Source organism: Thamnophis elegans, chromosome 16 (genome assembly GCF_009769535.1).
Source record: "Thamnophis elegans isolate rThaEle1 chromosome 16, rThaEle1.pri, whole genome shotgun sequence".
Classification (NCBI taxonomy): Eukaryota; Metazoa; Chordata; class Lepidosauria; order Squamata; family Colubridae; genus Thamnophis; species Thamnophis elegans.
Genome location: NC_045556.1, coordinates 39692637 through 39714902, shown reverse-complemented (window position 1 = coordinate 39714902; position 22266 = coordinate 39692637). Strand labels below are relative to the sequence as shown.

At 49.6% G+C, this 22266-nt stretch overlaps 1 protein-coding gene and 1 non-coding gene across 2 annotated transcripts in view; both read right to left on the bottom strand.

The window, feature by feature from the left end:
* Positions 1–22266, bottom strand: part of PRRC2B (proline rich coiled-coil 2B) — a 42888-nt gene that overhangs the window by 5406 nt on the left and 15216 nt on the right. Inside the window, 22 exon segments of the mRNA XM_032233256.1 lie at positions 141–268; positions 711–808; positions 1634–1826; positions 2158–2259; positions 3200–3286; positions 4160–4354; positions 5150–5338; positions 6658–6740; positions 7734–7875; positions 8877–9022; positions 9381–9528; positions 10429–11996; positions 11999–12056; positions 12058–12508; positions 13498–13711; positions 14290–14491; positions 15619–15803; positions 16703–17015; positions 17917–18103; positions 19059–19149; positions 20288–20430; positions 21711–21832. Coding sequence (XP_032089147.1) covers positions 141–268; positions 711–808; positions 1634–1826; positions 2158–2259; positions 3200–3286; positions 4160–4354; positions 5150–5338; positions 6658–6740; positions 7734–7875; positions 8877–9022; positions 9381–9528; positions 10429–11996; positions 11999–12056; positions 12058–12508; positions 13498–13711; positions 14290–14491; positions 15619–15803; positions 16703–17015; positions 17917–18103; positions 19059–19149; positions 20288–20430; positions 21711–21832 — 5045 coding nt within the window.
* LOC116519726 lies at positions 935–1021 on the bottom strand. Its single transcript, XR_004256676.1, has one exon. It is a non-coding gene; the product is annotated as a small nucleolar RNA SNORD62 (small nucleolar RNA).

Below are 22266 nucleotides of genomic sequence, written 5' to 3'. Positions count from 1 at the left end.
ATTTTAAAATGGCTTTTTCAAACGTATTGCTCCATTTGAAAAAGAGGTGGAGGAGGAGAAGGCGAAGAAGGCTGGAGGAGAATGGGAATGGTGATTTCACGGGTGGTGCTAGGCCACTTGAGAAGGACTCATCCTGTTACCTGAAGGGAGGGATGGAACTATAGATCTCCTGGGACTGTGAAACGGGGAGGCCGCCCCTCAATCCGAGCTGAGCCTGGGCCTGCAATGAAGTGTGGAGGGAGAGTGGAATCTGCTGAGCAGCAGCTGCCTAAAAGGAGGAAAGAAAACATCAAGGATGGAATTGAAATAGGAAAGTCCCATCATCAAGGCCAACTTTAGATCAAAGGACTTTGACCCAGGATCCTCAGCTGTGTCTACACCAGTTGAGGAATTCTGGGCATGGAAATCCATGTATACACAGAAGAGGCCTTTCAACTCCCAAAATCCCCAGATGTGGCCATCCTGGTTGAGGGATTCTGGGTGCTGAAGTCCACATTTAGAGACTATCAAAAGGCCACAGGCTTAAAGGTCCCTTTCCCCGCAAACTTTAACATACGTCCTAGAATTCAAGATTCCTTTAAATTTTTGAGTCAATATTGCAGTAAAGTTGAAAAATGTCTCAAAACAGAACCCAAAGTTGACTGGTGCAGTTCTTTACACAGGACATATTCTCTCTCTCTCTCTCACACACACACAAAACAGTGACTTGCCTGTTGGTAGCCTTGTTGCTGAGGTATTGTCGGGGGGACAAGTCGCGGCTGGCTAGCAAACACATGTCCGTCTAAATACAGGGGTGTGATGTGGTTACCTAGAATGGGTGGGGAAAGAAGCTAGAGGTTAATTTTGTCCATAGGCTAATGTCTCTCTTGGTCTTTCTTCCACTTAGAGATGCGAAGGCCCCTCCCCACTCTGAATAAGGCAGCAGAACCAGGAGTCTCTCAGCCGTAGAATCTCTTCAAACACCCGTTGACTGATTGCACAGTTAGGGGTTCAGTAGGATCCATTGGAAACATCACAGAGACTACAACAGGAAGCTTTCAATGTAGCTTGCATGACCACTTCTGTTATGCTAGGTGGAAATCATCGTGGTATAGTGCCCAAAGGCACTATTCTAGGTACATAACCTGCAGCTGGAGAGTGGGGGGTGGGCGGGAAGGACAAGAGGCTCGGAACAGACCCCCCTCCTAGTTTCTCAGGCAATAAAGGTGAAGGTGGGAGAATTATACTTCCAGACTTGCAAAATTCTTGTTGGAATTCATTGTTGGAATATATTTCTATACAACAACTACAGTAGCATTCATCCAGTAGATGGCAGTATTTACAAGTTTGGATAAAGGGTACATACTCTATGCTCTTTTGTTCTAAGTAGAATTTCCTGCTTCCTGTTACAGTTAAATAGTTGAACAGTAAACCACATGGTGACTGTGTGGTGCTATCTCTAAACAGAATTTCTAACAATTCTGTTCATGTAGCCTACAATAAAATAGAAGTTAAGTAGCAGCAAAAGACTAACTGGACAAGCCATAAGCCAGGACTGATTCATTTTCGATTTCTAGGCAGAGCAACAGTTTGCAGGGTATGTCCTGAGTTCTTCCCACTTCCTACACGAGTCTTAAAAAAACGGATGACACACCTGGAATTGAAGCAGATGGTGCCACAGAGGCCACAGGCATCGGGGGGACAGAAACACCACCAAAGGTGCTGTAGCTGACCCCACTGGAAGCCCCAATGCTGGATGTAGGCTGAATGCCAGAGCTGACGCCTCCGGGAGAGCTCTGTTCGGGAAGGCTGGGAGAGTTTTCCCATGCCTTTCGGGCTGACTCCATCTGCAAGAGGACAGGGGGACAGGAATTAGCAACACAGCATCCAAAGGACGGGTCAAGAAAGTCAGAAAGGACATATATTTCGCTCTGCAACAGACATTTTTTGCTCAATCGTGGTCGTAAGCTGCGGACTGCCTTTATCTGGTTACCCTGATTAAGGTTACCCTGAGGATGACAAATGAATGTTTTTAATTTTATTTATTTGCAGCTCATAATTTCTTAACTGCCCATCTTCCTCAGAGAGGGAGGTTGACAGTGGCCCATACATTGGCAGTGATACCTGTCCGTCAAAGATGTGCCTTTTTGTGAATTACCCATCCGCCAAAAAACTTACTTTAAGGCTGAGATCTGCTGTAGGGTAAGATATGTTTAAGCTGATGCAACGGGGAAGTTGGTGATCTCTTCGAATAACAGGGAGGGACTGGGTTAATCCAGACTGTTGAAACATAGATGGGATATAGTTAAACCTTGCTGGGTTTGCAGAGTTCTGTAAAATTCGTGGAAAGAAAAAGAACCTCGGTTAACCGACAGCAGCATTTTGGTGGAAACCTAACATACAGTCAAGCGAAGGATTGGACAAGGCATTAAGAGTGAGCAGTAAAGGAGCAGGTTGGGAGATCATTTCTTAAGGAGATTGTGGAGCAGGACACACATCAACACAGACACAAGCACGGGCAAATCACATTTTAAGTGTAATTTTCCCCAAACGACGGGGAAGATCTCCACCCGATTTACAAAAGGAGGAGGAGGAGGAAGCAGAGAACGAGGGGCTGGAAAAGGGGAGAGGAATAAAACAAGAGCAGATGAAGAAGAAAACATAGAGCAAGTGAGAAGGGGGAAATGACAAAGAGGAGAAGAAAATAACGGAGGAGGAAAAAAAGAGGAACATGAAAGAAGAAAAAGATGGAGGAAAAGAGGAAGGTGGAGGAAGAAGTAGAGAAGCAGAAGCTGGAAAAGGGGGGAATAAAAGAGCAGATGAAGAATAAAACAAGAGCAAGTGAGAAGGGAGAAATAACGAAGGGGAGGAGCAAATGACGAAGGAGGGGAAAGAGAGGAACCTGAAAGAAGAAAAAAGTTGGAGGAAAGGAGGAAGGAGGAGGAAATGGAGAAGGAAAAAAGAGGAAAAAAAGAGGAGGGGAAGCTGAAGAAAGAAGGGGGAGAGAAGAGGAAAACGGAAAGGAGATGATGGAGAAGAAAAAGGGAGACGGGGAGAGAGGAGGCGTAGTGGAAGATGGGAAAGGAAAAGGAAGCAGTAAAAGATGATGGAAGAGAAAATGAAAGAAGGAAGAGAGGAAAATGAAAGAAGAGAAGGAAAAGGAAAAGGAGGAAGAAGAGAAGACGAAGAGAAGCAGAAAACAACCACAAAATATTCTTACGTTGCTGGCTAGCACGTTCTGTAATTTCGCCACCGGGTTGGCTGGGGTCCCAGGTGAGGAGCCAGGGGGCAGACTGAAGTCTGAATCCTGCAAGAAATTGGTCTCTTTTATCAATCAATCCTACACGTTGCAACTGGGTTTACTGGAAAGCAATCTTGGTTAACCCTCCTGGAGCAGGAGGTCTGCAACCTTAAACACTCAAAGAGCCACTTGGACCCGTTTCCCACGGAAAAGAAAACACCGGGAGCCACAAATCTGGGTGGGTGTGGCCAACTCGACATCACTCTCTCCCACCCAGTCAAATGACCCATAGCGACACCTACCCAGCCGGTGATTAGGGCAGAGAACCGGTTGTTAAAAAACACCGGAAGCCACAAAACCCTTTGGACATCTCTCTCTCTTTTTCTCTCTCCCCCTCCCCACCCTCTTTCTGTCTATGTCTCTCTTTCCTCCGCTCTCTCTGTATCTCTCTCTTTCCCTCTCTATCTCCCCCTTTCCCTCTCTGTATCTGTATCTCTCTCTCCTCCCCTCTCTGTCCCCTCTCTCTGTATCTCTCTCTGTATATCTTCCCCCCCCCTCTATCTCCCTCTCCCCCCCCTCTCTCTGTGACTTGGAGGGAAAGGCAGGACCGGCCAGTGGTGGGATCACCCAACAGGGAACCACAGCAGAGGGCCCAAAGAGCCACACGTGGCTCTGGAGCCGCAGGTTGCGGACCCCCGTCCTAGAGGGAGAGTTGTGTGGAGCAAGTGTGCCTTTGATATGTTGCTCCTCTACCCGGCCACTTACTTCTTAGCGAGGGAAGTAGAATTGGGGAAGGGGCTGGATCCCCAATGAAACCACGAAGAAGGGAACTGCCCCCTTCAACTCGTGGACCCAGGGCCTTCTTTGCGGAAGAAGGGGGGGGGGAGACGGAGAGAGATGCCGAAGGAAAGAAAGAAGGAAAGCGCGAACCGTCCTCACTTTAGGGTTCACTCCGAATTCGATGGGCGGGACGGGGAGAACCGAATCGACGTGAATCTCCACTCCGTTGGAGGGGGCGATGTTGCCCTCCAGGCGCTCGGTCCCTTCCGAGCCTTTTCGGTTTTTCAAGGAGCGCTCGTTGCCGATGGGCCCCGGTTTGTGGTCCTTGGTGGGGGTCAGGGTTTGATCCGGATCCTGGGCAAGAGGACAGAGAGGCTGAGATGGAGGGAGGGAGGGAAAAGAGGAGGAGGAGGAAGAGGAGGGAAGGGAAAAGAGGGAAAACAAGGAAGAGAGTGGGAGAAAGAGAAAAAGGAAGGAAGAGAGGAAAAAGAAGAGTGAAAAAAATGTGAAAAGGGAAAGAGACGGATGGGAAAAGAAAGGAAAGGAAGATAAAGGGGGAGGGAAGGAGAAAAGAAGGGAAGAGAAGCAGGGATAGGAGAAAGAAGGGAGGGGGAGGGAAGGGAGGGAGAGAGGAGAAAAGAAGGAAAGAGAAAATCAGGGAAGAGAAGCAGGGATAAAGGAGGGAGGGAGGGAGGGAAGGAAGGAGAAAAGGGAAGAGAAGCAGGGATAAAGGGGGCCGGGAGGGAGGAGGGAAGGGAGGAATGAGAAAAGAAGAAAGGGAATAGAGGCAGAAATAAAAGGAAATAAAGGATAAAGGAATGTATTTTTTTTTTTTTGCTTCATTGTTAAGACAGCCAAAAGGCCAAAGCAGGATCCCGGATGAAAAGGTTTATCCCTCCACACCACCTCTACCTCTGCTTCCATCCTCACCTTCCGTCCGCCCCCAAAAAAATTTTAAATCGCCTTTTGGATGCTCAAAGAACAGCCCGGCTTTTAAACCATTGGATTCAGATAAAGCTTACCAATATTCCACCCACCAAGTAGTCTTAACTGGGGGGGGGGGGGGGACGAGGGGAACCGAAGACCGAAGCCTTCCTTCTGTTCCCTCCCTCCATCAGTGAGAGCCACAGGATTAGAAACACGACTCACCTTTTTATCCAACTGCTTCAAAGCCGGCTCTTTCGGCCCCTCTCCCTTGGCCTCAGCCAGCCCACCTCCACTCAGCTCCTCCGGTTTGAGAGTGCCGTACGGAGAACTGCGCTGGGAAGAGCTGGCCGAAGATTCCCGCGACTCTGCGCTCAGATCGATGCCGCTGTCTCCCTGGCTGCCTTTGAACCCCTGCGAGAAAGAGGGAGGCCAGGGGAGTTAAAGCAGCATTAAGTTAAAGGTAAAAGTTCCCCTCGCACAAATGTGCCAGTCGTTCCTGGGGGCGTCTAGGGGGCGATGGTGCTCATCTCCGTTTCAAAGCCGAAGAGCCAGCGCTGTCCGAAGACGTCTGCGTGGTCATGTGGCCGGCATGACTCTCCCTGAGGCGTTGCCTCTGTCGCTGTTCCCTTCCCACCAAAGGTGGTTCCAATTTTCCTACTTGCATTTTTTACGTGCTCTCCAACTGCTAGGTTGGCAGAAGCTGGGACAAGTAACGGGAGCTCACTCCTTGATGCAGCACTAGGGATTCGAACCGCCAAACCGCTGATCGATAAGCGCAGCCACTGAGCCACCGCATACCATTAAGTTGCATTTGCCTTAATAGGATAAATTTAACGCGCAACAAATTTTAAATTGTTTAACATTAAAATATTTAAATTGAAATTTAAAACAGTAATAACACTAGCACTTAGATTTATATAACGCTTCACAGCCCTCTCTCAGCGGTTTACAGAGTCAGCCTAATTGCCCCTATCAATAATCTAGGCTCTCATTTTACCCACCTCGGAAGGACGGAAGGATGAGTCAACCTTGACCCTGGTGAGAATCGGATTGCCAAACTGCAGGCAGCCGGCAGTCAGCAGAAGTAGCCTGCAGTACTGCGCTCTAACCACTGCGCCAGCGTGGCTCTTAAAATAACTCTCTTTCCCATCAAATTCAATTCTACGGGTTGTCCTCAACTAATAACAGTTCATTTAGTGACCGTTCAAAGTTACAATGGCACTGAAAGAAGCAACCATGACCTTTTTCATACTTATGACCGCTGCAGCATCCCGTAGTCAGGTGATCAAAACCTGGATGCTCAGCAACTGATTCATGTTTATGACGGCCGCAGCGTCCCGGGATCACGTAACCCTCCCCATTTGCGACCACAAAGTCAATGGGGGGAAAGGCAGATTTGTTTAATGACCGTGTGACTAACTTAACAACGGCAACTCTGGTGGGAAAGGTCATAAAACAGGACAAAGCTCACTGAACGACCGTCTTTGTTTAGCAACAGGAATTTGGGGCACAATTGTGGTTTTTAAGTCAAGGACTAAGCAAAGTCTCCGATTTCTGATTTGGGTTAAGCGTCGAGACGACGGGTGAGGCTGCTGCGAAAAAGGGGAAGGCGATTTTTGAGTCAGCAAAGCATGAAGCTTCCAAGACTCTGCTCTGATCGGCTGGGATCAGCTTAGCAAAGACCCCACAAGTCCTCAACTCTCCTTGGCATGAGAGAATGGCCCACTGACCTCCGCAGAGCCGGGCTCGTTAGCGATAAAGGTGCCAATGGGCTTGTTCCAGGAATCAGGGCCGGACGACTGAACGGACAGAGCTGTCAGGAAAAGGAGAGAGATAAAAATCACCTTTTTTTTCTTTTTTTTTAATTTTATTTTCCCATAACCACTCCTTACATCATTAATATTACTACAGTGTGTCATCTGGGTACAAACCTTGTCTCATCATATTAACAATTACATCATTTTAAATCTATTTTATCTTACCTTTACCTTTCAATTGCCTTTTAATTCAACTCCTCCCCTCTAATTCTGCATTCTTTTCAAAATTATTCAATTTTCTGTTTATTTTTGTCTACACTGATTTTACTATCCAGTGATAAAAACTTCCCCATATTTTATAATACTCTGATTCTTCCTTCTCTTTAATTGCCAACATTAATTTGATCATTCCTGCAGTTTTTTTTTTTTTTTTTTTAATTACCTCTCCCTCTGAGGGGGCAAGATATCACTTGGATTGTCCCTTTTTTTCTGTGGACATACTGGCATACGTTAGAAATTCTCTCAAAATACAAGCACGTGCATATATACCCATATACATATATATGTACACAAATATACATACATAGGCACTCGCTTTCGCTACACACACGGACACACACACACAGAGCTCCCTGAACTTGGTTGTTTTCTTTCTTGTTTCATGACCCCACTAGGTAACACCATCAATGCTAGGAAGGAGCGGGGTGTGTGTGGAGTGGAAGTGGGGGGGAGGAGGAGAAGTAAGACAACTGGGGGGTCCTTCTTGCTCTCTGAGCCTGGGTGTTTCTTGCAGACATTCCTGACCAACTAGGCAACACCATCAATGCTAGGAGGGAGCAGTATGTGTGGAGGGGAACGGAAGGAGGAGGAAAAGGAGGAGGAAAAGGAAACAGAGAAAGAGGAGGAGGAGGAGGAGGAGGAGAATTGTGGGGTCCTTGTTGCTCTTTGAACTTAGCCGTTTCACAACCCATCCCAAAGATCCGATAGTTTGCACAGCGGCACGCGAGTTCAAGCGTCCAACGGCCGGAAGAGTCCCGACTGGGGTCTACCTGCGCTGTTGGTCTCCCATATCTCTGTCCCCAAGGTGTTTCGCGGCACTGAGACGTCCCCTTGTTCCAGGCACAGGCTGTTCTGCTTCTTGGCAAAGCGAGGCGGGATGCGGGACTGCAGGACGCGGCCTTTAGCCGGAGCCTGTAAAACAAGGATTTTTTTTTTTTTTTTTTTTGGGGGGGGGGAAATGCCGGAGTTAAGGACTCTTCCAACACTGCTGCTGTTCCTCTTCGATCGGAGGAACCTTTCCCTAAATCTGCAGAGGCTGATTTAGGGGATGGTCTCCTTCTGTCTTCATCTCACGCTCTTTGGGATGGAGGGTTCCAGGGGCCTAGAGGGCTCCCCAAACCCTGTACCCTTAACTGTACCCAAAAATACTGACTCTTGATGAAATTCCCTTTTTGTTGTGGCCCGTGGGTGGCCAGCAAAGCTGGCCGCAGAGTTGGACCGTGGGGAGGAACCTGGGCCAGTCCTGGAGGCTGGGTAAGGCTCAGACGAGGGCTCTGCGTCAGAGGCCGAGAAGAGCTAGACAGCAGTGGGGCAGAGGAACAGCTGGAGCCTGTTCCCAGTGTGCGCATGCGCAGAGTGGCCAGATGAAGGGAAGAGCTAAAGAGCAGGGACTTGGGAGTATGAAGGCCCCCTCCCAGAGGAAATAAAAGAGGAGCCAAAGCGGAGTGGAGTTTGCAGGAAACAATTTGTTTTCCTTCAGTCATTTCAAGAGTGGAAAGTTGTGTTTGTGACTATAAGAGGCTCTCGGCCAAGCGTTGCCTTGCCCTGCGGTTGGAAACTGGTTATCTGGCAGGCTCTCCAAGCAAGTTGTACAACCCGTGCGGTTGTAACTTTGAACAGTTGCTAAACCAGTGGTCGGCAACCCATGGCTCTGGAGCCGCATGTGCCTCTTTCATCCCTCTGCTGCAGCTCCCTGTCGCCAGTCGGCTGCGCAATTTGGTTAGGACAAGGCAGAGGAAAACGGATGCCGCGGTAGGAGGAGTCCCTATGGTGGGGGAACCGGATTTCCGGTCGGCTTCAGAATTGAACGGGGGGCTTCCGACCCTTGTGGCTCTTTTGAGTGTTTAAGGCTGCCGACCCCTGCACTAAAGGGTTTTAAATCGAGGACCACCCGTGTTTCTCGTTTCTCTCACCTGTGCCGCTTGCTCTTTCTTCCTGCGTTCCTCTTCCAGCAGCCGTCGCTGTTTCTTCGTGAGCACCTCAATGAACCCTTCGCTGTTCATCGGCCCCACTTCTGCCCCTGCCCCGGGCCCTGCCCCACGGCTGTCCATCGCACCACCTGCGCAACGGCACACAAGCATTTGGGCAAGAGCTTAGTTTTTAACTCAAGTTTGAAAGTTCTCGCTGGAAAGTGAATATTTAAGGCCTTGAGGAGACGGTTTGATCTAGTGACTTAAGGCACTGAGAAAGCAGGAGGATGTGAGTTCTAGTCCTGACTTAGCATGGAAGCCAGCTGGGAAAAGCGGAGGGGGAAGGTGTGCTGGGTACGTTCGCCACCTTGTTTATTTAAATAATAACGGCAGGATACAAATCAACAGTAAGGGAAATATTGTAATAATATTAGCAATGGACTAACAAAACATTGCAAATTTGAAGTTTATTCCTGGCTTTCCTCTGGCGCCCTTGAGCGGACTTACCTCTGTAGCTGAGCTCGAAGGGATTGATGTTCTCGCTCATCTCGCTGGCCACAGGCTGCAGCTCCTTCTCTTGCCTTTTCTCCAGGCTTCGACACCATTCAGGTTGGAATGAGAGCCGTAAGTGGAACGGTTTCGCCCAGGACTGCCGTTATCAGGAATGCCGTTTTCATCTGGAGATCTGCAAGGGAAAGGGGGCTTTCTGACTCAGTGCCAAATGTGATTTCACGGGCGGACTTCCTGCAGGACACGGGGAAGAGGGTCCTGGCAGAAATAGGCCAGACATATTGCCTAGGCCAAAGTGGCTGGAGGTTTTTTTTTTCTTAAAAGTTCAGAACTACAAAGTAATACAGGGAGTCCTCGAGTTATGACTGTCATGGAGCCTGGCCAGTAAGGGTTGTAAGTCGTGACAACTGCCAATTGGCAGATCGGGGGAGTGCTTCTCAATTTTTTAAGATGTGTGGACTTCAACTCCCAGAATTCCCTAGTCAAGACTATGCAGGGCTAGAGAATTCTGGGAGTTGAAGTCCACACAATCTCAAAGGTTGGACTATGAGCCACGGGGGCACAGTGGTTAGATTGCAGTACTGCAGGCTACTTCTGCTGGCTGCCGGTTGCCTGAAGTCTGGCAGTTTAAATCTCACCAGGCTCAAGGTTGACTCGGCCCTTTGTCCTTCCGAGGTGGGTAGAACGAGGGCCCAGATTATGATAGGGGCAATTAGGCTGACTCTGTAAACCACTTAGAGAGGGCTGTAAAACCACCGTGAAGTGGCATATGAGTATTACGAGGTCCTCTTTGTTTCCAAATATTGCCTCTCTTTTTCTTAAGGAGGAATCAGTGTTTCTCCACCTTAATAACTCTGATATCTGTGGACTTCAACTCCTAGAATTCCCCCAACAGACCATGCTGGGCAGGGAATTCTGGGAGTTGAAGTCCGCACGATCTCAAGATTTAGCTGGACTAGGGGAGGGGGGGGGTGTCATTCTGTATCCAAATACTGTCTCTCTTTTCTTAAGAAGGGGGAAGATTATTACCTTTTGCTCCTCAATTGCAGCACATTCTGCTGGTTTCGTAGTAGGACGCTGGTCGGTTCCCACCAGCTCGGACAGCTTTCTCCCCAAATCCTACGGGATCGGATTTCCGGCTCTGCCGATCTACCACAGGCCTCTGACTGGAGAAGCTCCTCTTGGCCAGGTCTCTCTTCTCCCCCAAGGTGCTCCCGGGCGCCCCACCGTCCAACAGCGCCTCGTTCTCCGTGTTCCCGCCACCACCGCCCCTCCTCTCCCGCCTCTCGCTGAAGTCGCTGCTTTCCGAGGCCGTCTCCCACTCTTCGTTGGCGGGATCCGAGGTATTCTGATAGGAGAGTTCTGGAGACCTTCTGTTTGAGGAACCGTTATAATCTGTCGTGACCAATTTGGCTCTACGGGGCCACTGGGAAGCCGCCAGGTCGGCCCCACCCTCTTCAGGGGTCCCCTGACTCACAGGCTCACGTTCCTGCCTCAAGCGCCTGAATCGGGGCGGTTTGTCTTGACGAGGGGGGCGGCGTCGGCGGAACGGCCGGTTCTCCACGTTTTCGGGGTCACCTCCGTAGTCCTCTTCAAACGCCCGCCGGCTAAACGAGTCCGAAGCCTTGTAAGACTCTTGGCCGTAATCCCTTTCTGATGGGCGGCGGATGCCAAAGGCATCCAGAGGGGCGTTGTGGCTGTATTCTTGCCAAGTGTTTCCACCACTTCGACTCTGCCATTGGGAAGACTCCTTAGAAACGAATCCTCGTCGCCCATAAGTCGAGTTGCTCAACCGTGGGGGTAAGGATCGCCCGAAAGCTCGTGGGGCCCTCAACTTGGCGTCCTGATCATCTGAATAGATCTTATTGGATCTCCAGGAATCGTGGAAATCCCCTTTCTTGAGGTCGTCCTCTCCCCTTTCCACCAGGGAACCTTCGTTATTATTCTCAGAGGCCCTTTGACGACGACGCTTCGGCAGCTCCTCGTACTCGGAGCCTTCACTGTGGGTCTCGCTCGCGATCCGGCGCCTGGGCTTTCCCCGCGGGAACTCTTCCCCCTGATTGAAGTCTCTCAAGGCTCGCCCTCGGCTGCTTCTCGGGGGACCTCCGACATTGCTGCTGCTGCTGTTGTAACCGCCTCGGAGATTCCCGCCGCCACTACTAGCAACAGCCACGCCGCCACATCCCACCGTGTTGCTCCGGCCTCGGAAGGTGAATTCTCGGAAGCCGCGTCCACGGCCCCGTCCTTGCCCTCGTCCACCAAAGGCCTGTTCCTCATCAATGAAGATCCAGTTGTTTCTTTTGGTCGGAGGCAGCTCAGCGAACTCCCTTGACGGATTCTTGCCCTCCAAGTCTTGGTGACCGTCTCCTTTTCTTTGCTGTCCTTATCGTTGGTCTTCGTGACGTCTCTCGTTCTCCGGGATGGGGGTTTGCGGGGAGCATCTCTCGTCCAACGAGCGGTAGCGAGTGGAGTGGACAACCCCTCCGGGACTGATCTCCTCAGACGCCTTCGGCGGGGGACCCTTTTCTTTAGAGGGATGGGACGTCTCTTCTCCATCGACCTTCACCTTCTCTAGTTCTTTTTCCTTCTCCTCCACTTTCAGAGCTTTCAGGACGGCTTCTTAATCGGACCGGATCGGCGGGTTCTGCTCGTCGGCTCTTGCTGCTGTGTGGCGGTTGAACCGCTGCCATTTCGGTTCTCGGGAGTCGTCCATCCAGTTCCAGGGTTGGCTTGCTGCTACTGGCTCCTTCCTTTTTCCACATCTCGGAGCCAAACAAGGAGTCGTCCTGGAAGACCTCTTCTTTCGTGGAAGGTTCCTCTTCCAAGGGTTTTGAAAAATGGCTGATGTCCCAACCGTTGTACTCGGACTTCTTCTTTTCATCCGGATGGAACCGGGCTCCAAAGGAGAATTCAACAGGCTACGATCACAAGGGTCGGAAAGGTCAGAGCCGCACTCGGGGGGCTGAAAGATTCGTTCTTGGGGTGCCCTTTCTGTGGGACTGACGCACCGCTCGAAATTCCCCTGGGGTTTCTTCTCGAAGGAGGTTAAGTAGTCTTCTCCGAGTTCTTCGAAGAAGTCATGTTGGGTGCTTAGCTCTGAAGGTGCCGAGTAAGAATCCTCAACCCTGGAAAAAGAGGGACCCCCAAAAAGGAGGAATTACATGTAAGGAGCAGGAAAAATGGTAATTTTGCATGGATACCTAACCGTACCGCTAACACTCTCCCAAGTGGCTGCTGTGGACTAAGAGGGGGGAGAAACTACAGGTAGTCCTTGACTTACAGCAAAGTTACAACAGCACTGAAAAAAATGACATGACCATTTTTCAAAATTGCCACCCTGGCAGCATCCCCAGGGTCAGGGTTTGATCCAAATTCTGACGCTTGGCACAACTGACTCAGATTTATGACCACCCCGAGGGGTGTGTGTGTGTCATGTGAACCTTCTAACAAAAAAGTTCATGGGGAAGGAAGGCAGATTCACTTAACAACCATGGCAAGAAAGGTTGTAAAAAGGGGCAAAACTCATTTACGAACTGTCTTGCTTAGCAAAAGAAATTTTGGGCTCAATTAAGGCAGTAAGTGGAAAACTACCTGTATTAAAGAGGTAAGATGGTTCATATCATCTCTGCTGAATGGCAGATAAATATAAATGAAACCAATTTTAATGTTTGGCAAGACTCTCCGCAGCTTTGATTTGCAAGGAAGGCCAACACGGCATAACCTTCTTAGGATTTGTAGGTGAGACAAAGTAATGCCTCATTTTCTACCTTCAGCACATTGAAGCAACTCAAGACGGACTCCAAACCACCTCCCTCTTCTAAAAAAAATGCCCCAAAGGAATCAAATTGATGGCAGCCCCGATCCAGGCAGACTCCGTTTACCGAATGCCTCGTTTGGCAACCTTACGCAGTAATACAGGGATGAAAAAGTAACTTCAGGCACAATCCTCCTTTTTCCAACCTTCGCAGGTCTTTAAAGCAAACGAAAGCTGAAGTAAGATAATAAGCAAGGTGGTTTCACTTAACAACCGCTTCATTTAATGACCAAGTTGTTAATCTCCCAACATGATCATTAAATGAGGACTTAAACTACATCTAGGTCATCTTATAGTTACCTGGTATATAATCCTTCCTCTGTCTCACTCTCTGTTTGCTTTGGCTGGGAAACAAAACAATTTTTGCTCGGCAAGGGGACAAAACTTTCTGGGCCCCAGATGGGGGTGGCTTCCCCTTTTCTCTCCTGCAGCCCCACAGATTGGCAGCTCTGCTCCTCCGATGGGCAGCTGACCCCGTTCATGGAATCTGGTTGCATGGCAGGCTTCATCATCCCTAGCAGAGTTAGAAAGAGAGAATAATGTAAGATCACACTCAATGTTGCAGTTTTGGTCAGCACGATGAAAAAAATATGTGGAGACTCTGGAAAGAGTGCAGAGAAGAGCAACCAGGATGATTAGGGGGCTGGAGGCTGAAACATAGGAAGAACGGTTGCTGCAATAGGGTATGTCTATTTTAATGAAAAGAAGGACAAGGGGGAGACAGGATAGCAGTCTTCCAATATCTCAGGGTCTGCTCCCAAAGAAGAGGGAGTCAAGCTATTCTCCAAAGCACCTGAGGGCAGGACAAGAAGCAATGGGTGGAAACTAATCAAGGACGGAAGCAACTTAGAACTGAGGAGAAATTTCCTGACAATGAGGACCATTAATCAGTGAAACAACTTGCCTCTAGAAGTTGTGAATAGAAGACCTGAATGGATTAATAAATAGATAGGCCTTATTGAAAGAGAAAAGGAAAAGAATAGATGAACAAAAAAATAGGGGGGGGGGAAGAAAAATTTAAGGAATGAACAGGCAACTTACAAGCATCACAAAATTATTATTATTTTTAATATATTTCATATATGTTTTTACCTGATTGATGAAGGGATGAAGGGTAGAAATCCACAGGTGGGCGTCCCGGGGGGACTCGAGGGTCCATGTAAGAAGGCATCATTAACCACCGTGGATCGAACCCCAACATCTGTGGGTGGGCCGGGTAGAACGTCCGCTGAGGGTGGGAAGAAGGGGGGTAGACTTGGGAGGGTGGCCAGTTTTGCATTTTGTAGAGCTGGTCCTGAAAGGGAATATGAAAAAGTAATTAACGTGCCATCGGTAGTCGCGGCACAGAGAACTCCTACATCGAAAAGGAAAACAAATTTACAAAAGAAATAAAAAAAGCAAACTTAAAAAGGTTACGGTTTCCCTTGGACATATGTGCTAGTCATTCCCAACTCTAGGGGGCGGTGCTCATCTCCGTTTCAAAACCAAAGAGCCAGCGCTCTTTGTGGTCCCTGAAGGTTGGGGACCCCTGTTCCAAAGCACCTGAGGGCAGGACAAGAAGCAATGGGTGGAAACTAATCAAGGAGAGAAGCAACCTAGAACTAAGGAGGAATTTCCTGACAGTGAGATCAATGACTCAGTGGAACAACTGGCCTCCAGAAGTTGAAGATGCTCCAAGAAGAGACTGGACAAGCTTTTGACTGAGATAGCATGGGGTCTCCTGTCTGAGCAGGGCTTTGCACTGGAAGGCCTCTGAAATCCCTTCCAGCCCTATGACTGTATCTCTCTGTCTAAATCTAAATCAAAAATCAATAAATGCAAAAAAAACCTACAGTGCTGAAAAGTTGCAATCTTTGGCTCAATCCAGGCCAGTTCAACTCAAGAAAGAACACACATTTCATATGTGGGGCCCAAACTTCAACCCGTGTCAGGGCTGCAGCCGTGGTTTCTTTTGGGTCTCTGGCCTGCCACACTTTCTATTTATTCTACCACGCATTTTTCTATGGTGGGGAAATGGGGGGGGGGGGCTGTACAGAGTGAGACGCTATGTAGCCATAACAACATTCTTTCTAGAAAGGCAAGGTCATCCTTTCTCTTTGCACCTCGGCACTTGACTGCAACTCTACGAGTGATAGCTGTCAGCGTGGCAGTGGAAGATGGGACCACGTGATGGATTGTGGTGTGGGGCAAGATCTTGAGCTTTCAACTAGGTGGGGAAAACCAGGAAGCTTTCAGATTCAGGTTTCCCCAGATGTGCCAACATGGCTCTCTTCATCAATGGGAACTTTAAACTTTGCCTTGAACTTTGATTTAATTTTGGATGCTATTTGGAACCTTGACAACCCGCTTTGCAAAAAAGAAAAAGGAAAAAAAATCCAAATGAATGAGAAAAATGGTACTAAACCGTTTTCTTTCCCTTACTTGCTGCTTTCTCTGGAACCGCGGGGGAAGGAGCTTGGGGAGTTTGCCAAATTCCTGCATGGGGGAAACACTTTCGCGGAGCTCCTCCTCGCTGCTACTCCGGAGCGCTGCGGTGGCGGCAGCCGCTGGGGTCTCCTCATCCACGTAACCGGAAGGGGGCTCCTGGGCATGAGGCTCAGGGATGGCTGAGGGAGAAAAAGAGGAGGAGGAGGAGGCAAAAATCGAAAGCTATCTAAAGCAAGGGAGCTACAAGTCAGCCAAGCAGTTTCCAGCCAAACACCATGGATAAAAGGTATGTTTGCTTTAAGCTTGCAAGTGGTGACACTCGTATTAGTGGGCGGTTCTGACATTACGCTTGCAAGTCACGAGAGTCGCAAAATCAGTCATTTGTGTTATCGCTCCCGATTTATGAGCTGTTTTACAGAGGTCATAGAGAGAATACAATGGTCATTAAGCAAACACTTTAGCTGGATGGGAAGTCGCTTCAGGGAAGGTCTGTTATATCTTTCAATGCTTGCGAAGTGACCAGTTATATGAACTAATTTTTATTTTACTGTAAAGCTGGAGTAACAGAATTTTCCAGGTCTGAAAGTACAAATCTCCCAGCGTCTCTTTTACAGCCTGAGAAACGAGGGAGGGTTCCCTTCTGAGCCTCTTTCTCTGCCCCTTGTGCAGCTCAGGGCTACGCAGCCTCTTATCTGACAGTTCCCTAGCCAGCTTCTCTTCACCCAATCTCACATCTTTCCCACATACAATTACATCAGCTAGACTAAACATAGGATTAATGACAAACTCGCCTCTTAAGCATAGAAGACGAGGCAGAACCTGGTGGTGGAGTCAAGCAAGTAATCAGCCTGGAGTTCCTGTAAGCAATCCAAGTCCAATCCCTCTTCAATTCTGTTATATCTAGCACCGATTTAGCGATATTTGACTAGGTGAGCAAATCAATTTCTTAAGTGGAAACTAATGAATAGTTCTGACACAACAGGACTTACACTCCATTTTTCAACATGGCCTTTTCTGGACAGGAGGTTTGAGGCATCCGGTTCATATCTGGAAGTCTGATATGTGCCAATCTGCTTACCTCTCCGAGTTGCGTGGCTGTTGTCCGAGACGGCGCTCTTCTCCGAGGTCGAGGATCGAGGTTCATCACTCTCGACGTGTTTGGGACCATCTCCCGCTTTCTGTGCCAGCTTGCATTTCTGATCCAGCTGCTTCAGTTTTGCTGCGCAGGCCGCCAGGCGCTCTTCCCGCGCTCTGCGCTCTTCCTCTTCCCGTCGCCGCCTCGCCCGCTCGACAGCTTCCGACATTTCCGAGTAGACAAACTTCTGTCTCAGGGGCGGCTTCTCTTCTTTTTCTTCTGAACACTGTTGCCGCAAACATGACAGTGGGGGCTTCTGGCCAAGAATGGAGAAACCGACATCACAAGAAGACATGAGAGAAGGTCGCGGAAATCCACACGGCCTCCTCGCCATACGAGAAAGAAGGGCGACAGGGAGAAGCAACGGATTTTTCTTTGCCTACAAAGTCAAACTGGGCCAATTTACTGATTGCAGATTGTCTCTGCAACCGTTTCAAGTTACAAAGGCATTGAAACAAGCGACTTAAGATCAATTAATCAATCAATCAGTAAGAGCTGGTTGCCAAGCATCTGAATTTTGATTGTGGGGATTGTGGGGATGCGGCAACGGTTTTAAGTGTGAGGAACGGTCCCAAGTCACGTTTGACTTGTAACTTGGAATGGTCACTGAACAAACTGTTGTAATAAGTCAAGGACTACTTTTGCCTGGGTGGTTTTTAAACTTCTGGTGGTCAACAGGTGCGTATATGTAGAGAATTGGGTGAGTGTGGGAGTAGGCAAGGTAAAGGTTCCCCTCGCACATATGTGCTAGTCGTTCCTGACTCTAGGGGGCGATGGTGCTCATCTCCGTTCCAAAGCCGAAGAGCCAGCGCTGTCCGAAGACGTCTCCGTGGTCATGTGGCCGGCATGACTCAACGCCAAAGGCTCACGGAACGCTGTTCCCACCAAAGGTGGTTCCTATTTTTCTACTTGCATTTATTTACGTGCTTTCGAACTGCTAGGTTGGCAGAAGCTGGGACAAGTAATAGGAGCTCACTCCGTTACGCGGCACGAGGGATTTGAACCGCCGAATTGCCGACCTTCCTGATCGACAAGCTCACCGTCTTAGCCACTTTTTTTTTTTCCCCTCTTCAAGTGACTCGCCAAAGCAGAGACAGTTTTGCATCCCTTCTTCACAAGCGGTGAATTCTGCAGTCTTGGGGCCCAGTTCGAAATACCTGATATTCCGGCAGAGGACTCCAGCCGCTGAGCTTCCTGGAGCCTGGCAGACTTTCCGACACTTTGCGGATGGTGCGAGGGAGGCTGGCTGAGTCGCTCCAAGTCTTGGGGTCCTCTGTGGGGTAATGGACATCGGTGCTTTCGGCCGAGCTCAGCAAAGGAGGCCTTCGGGGATCCCAGCCATTCCTGCCAACAGAGGCATGGAGGCCTTTTTATTTGTGTATTTATATCCTGCCTTTATAAATAACTCAAGGTGGCGAGCCTACCTAAGAGTTCCTCCTCCCATTTTCCCCACAACAACCCTGTAAGGTAGGTTGGGCTGAGGGGGAGGCCCGCGAGCAGAGCTGGCATCAGATTCGGGCAGAGAGGAGGTTGGGGAGGAAGAAGGGCCAGTCCTGGAGTCTGGGGAAGGCTCTGATGATGAGGGCTTCGTGTCGGAGGCAGAGAGGGGGCCAGGGCCGTCTGACAGTTATCAGCTGCCTTCGGAGTCAGACCTCAGTGGGGCAGAGGAACAAGTGGAGCCTGTTCCCAGTGTGCGCATGTGCAGAGTGGCCAGACGAAGGGAAGAGCTAAAGAACAGGGGTCGACCTGGGAGTAAGACCACGGGTGGACGGTGAACGGCCCCTCCCAGAGGAAATAAAAGAGGAGCAAAAGGGGAGGGCAGTTTGCAGGAGACAATTAATTCATTCCTGCATTCTTGCCAAGTATTGCGGCGTCTGAAAGACATCGGCCTGGCCATTCTCCAAGCCTGATAAAGGTCAGCAATTGTGAACTATCTTGAAAGACTGTGGGAGAGGAAAGACTTTGCTGGAGAGGGATTCACTGTCAATTAAATCAAAGAGGTTTATCGGGACGAGGACTCGGCTTTGGGCTGCTAGGAAGCCTGGGCCAGAACAGGGAGGGACTGCTTCAAAGTTACCCAGATAAGGCGGGGCTGGAACTCTCCATCTCCTGGTGATTATCCCAAAGCCACCCAACTGACTTTGTGCCAAAGGAGGGACTAGAATTCACTGTTTCCTGGTGATTGGCACAAAGTCACCCAGCTGGCTTTTACGCCTAAGGCGGGACTAGAACTCACGGTGGTGATTGAGACAAACACCAGACACAACAACCCTCTCCACGTGCATCTCTTTCCGTTTACCATTTCTGTCTCCCGTCTTTGAGGGTGTCTTCCTCCTCCTCATCCTCACTGAACTTCAGTTTTTCGGAATAATCCACTTCGTCGTGAATTCCTAGAAAAAGCAAGGAACCGAATGAGGAGAAATGAAACCAACGGCCATTGCGATTTCAGCGTGAACTTACCCACCGCCAAGCAGGGAATCCATTTGCTGGACTCTTTTGCAGAAAAACTGAAAGCGTAAGTGATTTGCTCCTAAGTCTAGTCCAGCCTAGCGTTAAGCCCAAAACCACTGCAAAGCCATTTGTTTCCAAGCTCGGCCTGGCTAATACTAATGCTGTTGCCTGTCCAGCAGCCTAATCAGAGGAGGCGGCTTGGGAGTCAGAGCCAGCATCAAGGCAATCTCAGAGGGGGGGAGAGGGCATGGCAGAGAGAGGCAGTGATGGAGCCTGGGCCATCCGCCAGCCCTCGGATGGAGGGTCAACAGCCTCCAGGTCTGGAGGTGGCCGATGAGGAGGAGGAGGAACAGTCGAGTCTGAAAAGCAGAAGGCGGAGGAGAGGAGAGTGGTGGAGATCTATGAGCCGGTCCTTGGGACGGAAGAGCCACCGCTGCTAGCAAAGCCCCACCCCAGCTCTGGGGATAAAAGTCAGGGGGCGGAGATGAAGAGGTGTGGCAGACAACCATTCGTCTCCCTGCCGGACACACCGGACACGCCTGCGAGGGGAACTTTTTGGGCAGGGCTGCTGGTGCTTCTAACAAAGCACTCTTGGAGTTCACTTCAGAGGGTTGGCTGCGTCTGGGGAGCTGGGTCAGAGCACCTAATCCTGAATGCAAGACCAACCCTAACCCGGAGGTGAACCGGTATTGCAGACAATGAGCTGTGACGCGCGATTTATATTAGCTAGAAAGCAGGATTTCCTGCTTTCTAATCGTAATCGCCTGGCACAGCGGATCCCCCCCCCCCGGGTGTTCGCTTTCCTTTGCAGGCTCCGCCCACCTACCCAGAGGTCATCATGTCCGTTTTTAATGCTCTGTGCGTGTGCGGAAGGTGGCATGCGCGCACCCTCGCGCATCCACATTGCTACCGAACAGGCAGCGAAGGTAAATCTATTTTACCCCTGCTCTAACCCCAGCAGCAGCAGCAAAAACCACAATTTGTTATGCAGCCTAAAAAAAGGGGGGGGGGGTTTTTCCTTAAACCAGGAAGCCCAAACCAAGGTGTGAGAGAGTCTGCGGCCCCGGAGAGGCTCACCTGCCCAGCCATCCTCTGTATCGTTGTCCAGTTCATCCAGACCTTTCAGGTTCTCTGCGTTGATGATGGTCGGCCTGGGGACTCGCTCTCCCGGCGGTCGGACCAGACGAACTGGACGTGGGGGCCCGAGTCGCTTGTCTTTTCTGCAACGGGGACAGTTGGGGAAAAGTTTTTGGTGGGGAAAGGAAGAGTGTAAAACCCATGTTGGTTGGGACCACAAGCAGCAGAGGCCGAGATAAGACCGGACTGATGTTATTCACTGCATCTTCAACAAAGATCTCAAGATCTTTGGAGATCAAGGGCCGAGCGAGGGGACGGATGAGTAGATCTCAACCTGGGAGTTCACAGATTGCAAACTCATCTCAACAGAAACATTAGCAAATTATGGGATGATAGAAGTGGGAGGACAAACTGGCCCCAGCCATTGCTTTAAGATGTGTGGATTTCAACCTTCAATCAGCAAGCAGAATGGGGAATTCTGGGAACTGAAGTCTTAAAAGTTGTGAAACACAACTTTAGATTTGGCAAAATCCGGACTGTTGGATTGCATTGGGTTGTGCAGCAGCGATGAACACGAGCTGAATATGGAAAAGCAAGGAAACTGAATGTAGATTAGCTCGTTTTATTGTGTTCTCCCCGTAGCAGCAAAGTGAGCGTACTCTGTAAAGTGAGTCTTGCTCCGTTTTACGAGCTTTATTGCCACGGTTATTAAGTCATTCACTGCAGTTAAATTGACAACACAGCTGTCAGGCTCCCCCGATGACTCTGCTTATCAGAAGGTCGCAAAAGGTGATTTACACGACCTCGGGATTTACATGAGCCAATGGGGATGTTGCAACGGTCGTAAGTGTGAAAGACGGTCCTAAGTCACTTTTTTCCAGCGGCATTGTAACGTTGAATGGTCACTAAACAAACTTGTAAATTGAGAACTACCTGTACTTTTTTTTCTGCAGTTTTCGTGGCATTGTTATTCTTCCCGCTTGTTACAATCACTAACACAGGGATCAGCAACCTGAGCTCTGGAGCCGCATGCGGCTCTTTCATCCCTCTGCTGCGGCTCCCTGTCACCGGTTGGCTTCACGGTTGATAGGGCTTTTGGTTAGGACACGGCAGGGGAAGAAGGATGCCGTGCTAGGAAGAGTCGCTATGGTGGGAGAATGGGACGCCTGGTTGGCTTCAGAATTGAACCGGGAAAGTAGGGGGGGGGGGCTTCCGGTTAGGACCTTTGTGGCTCTTTGGGTGTTGCTGACCCCTGCACTAACAAAACTCACAACGGCAAAAACACTCAAAGCATTCACATTGAGTGTTTGCAACACTCAAAGACTTGTTGCAAAAAGTTGTTAGGAACAGTGTTTGCAAACAGACACAACAGCAATCAGAGCAGCCGGATTGACAACAACCTCCCAGAACGATATTGACTCACCCGTCTGGGTCGACTGGCTGATGCTGCCTGAAGGGAACACGGGGCTCCAGGCAGAAGGAGGGGAGAGGAAAGGACGCCCGTTCAGGTAGGCTTGGGGTCTCGGCTGGCGGATTTGAACACATCTGAGATACAGCAGATATAAAAACTAAGTGTTAGAAAACGGTTAAGCCCTCCATCTTCTTCTTCTTTCTTTCTTTCCTGGGAGGATGGCACACAATATGTTAAATCTTACAGACTTTTGATTTTTTTTTTTTTTTTAAAGAGAGTATTTTTGTTAAATAAAGATGGGAAAGTTGAATAACCACTCCCCTTTCGTTCCTCTTTTGTTTCCTCTGGGAGGGGCTGTTCATCGTCCACCTGTGGCCTTACTCCCAAGTGGACCCCTGTTCTTTAGCTCTTCCCTTCGTCTGGCATCTCTGCGCATGCACACACTGGGAACAGGCTCCAGCTGTTCCTCTGCCTCACTGATGGCCGACTCTGAAGGCAGCTGATAATTGGCATACGGCTCTGGCCCCCCCTCTGCCTCCGACACAGAGCCCACCCCAGAGCCTTCCCC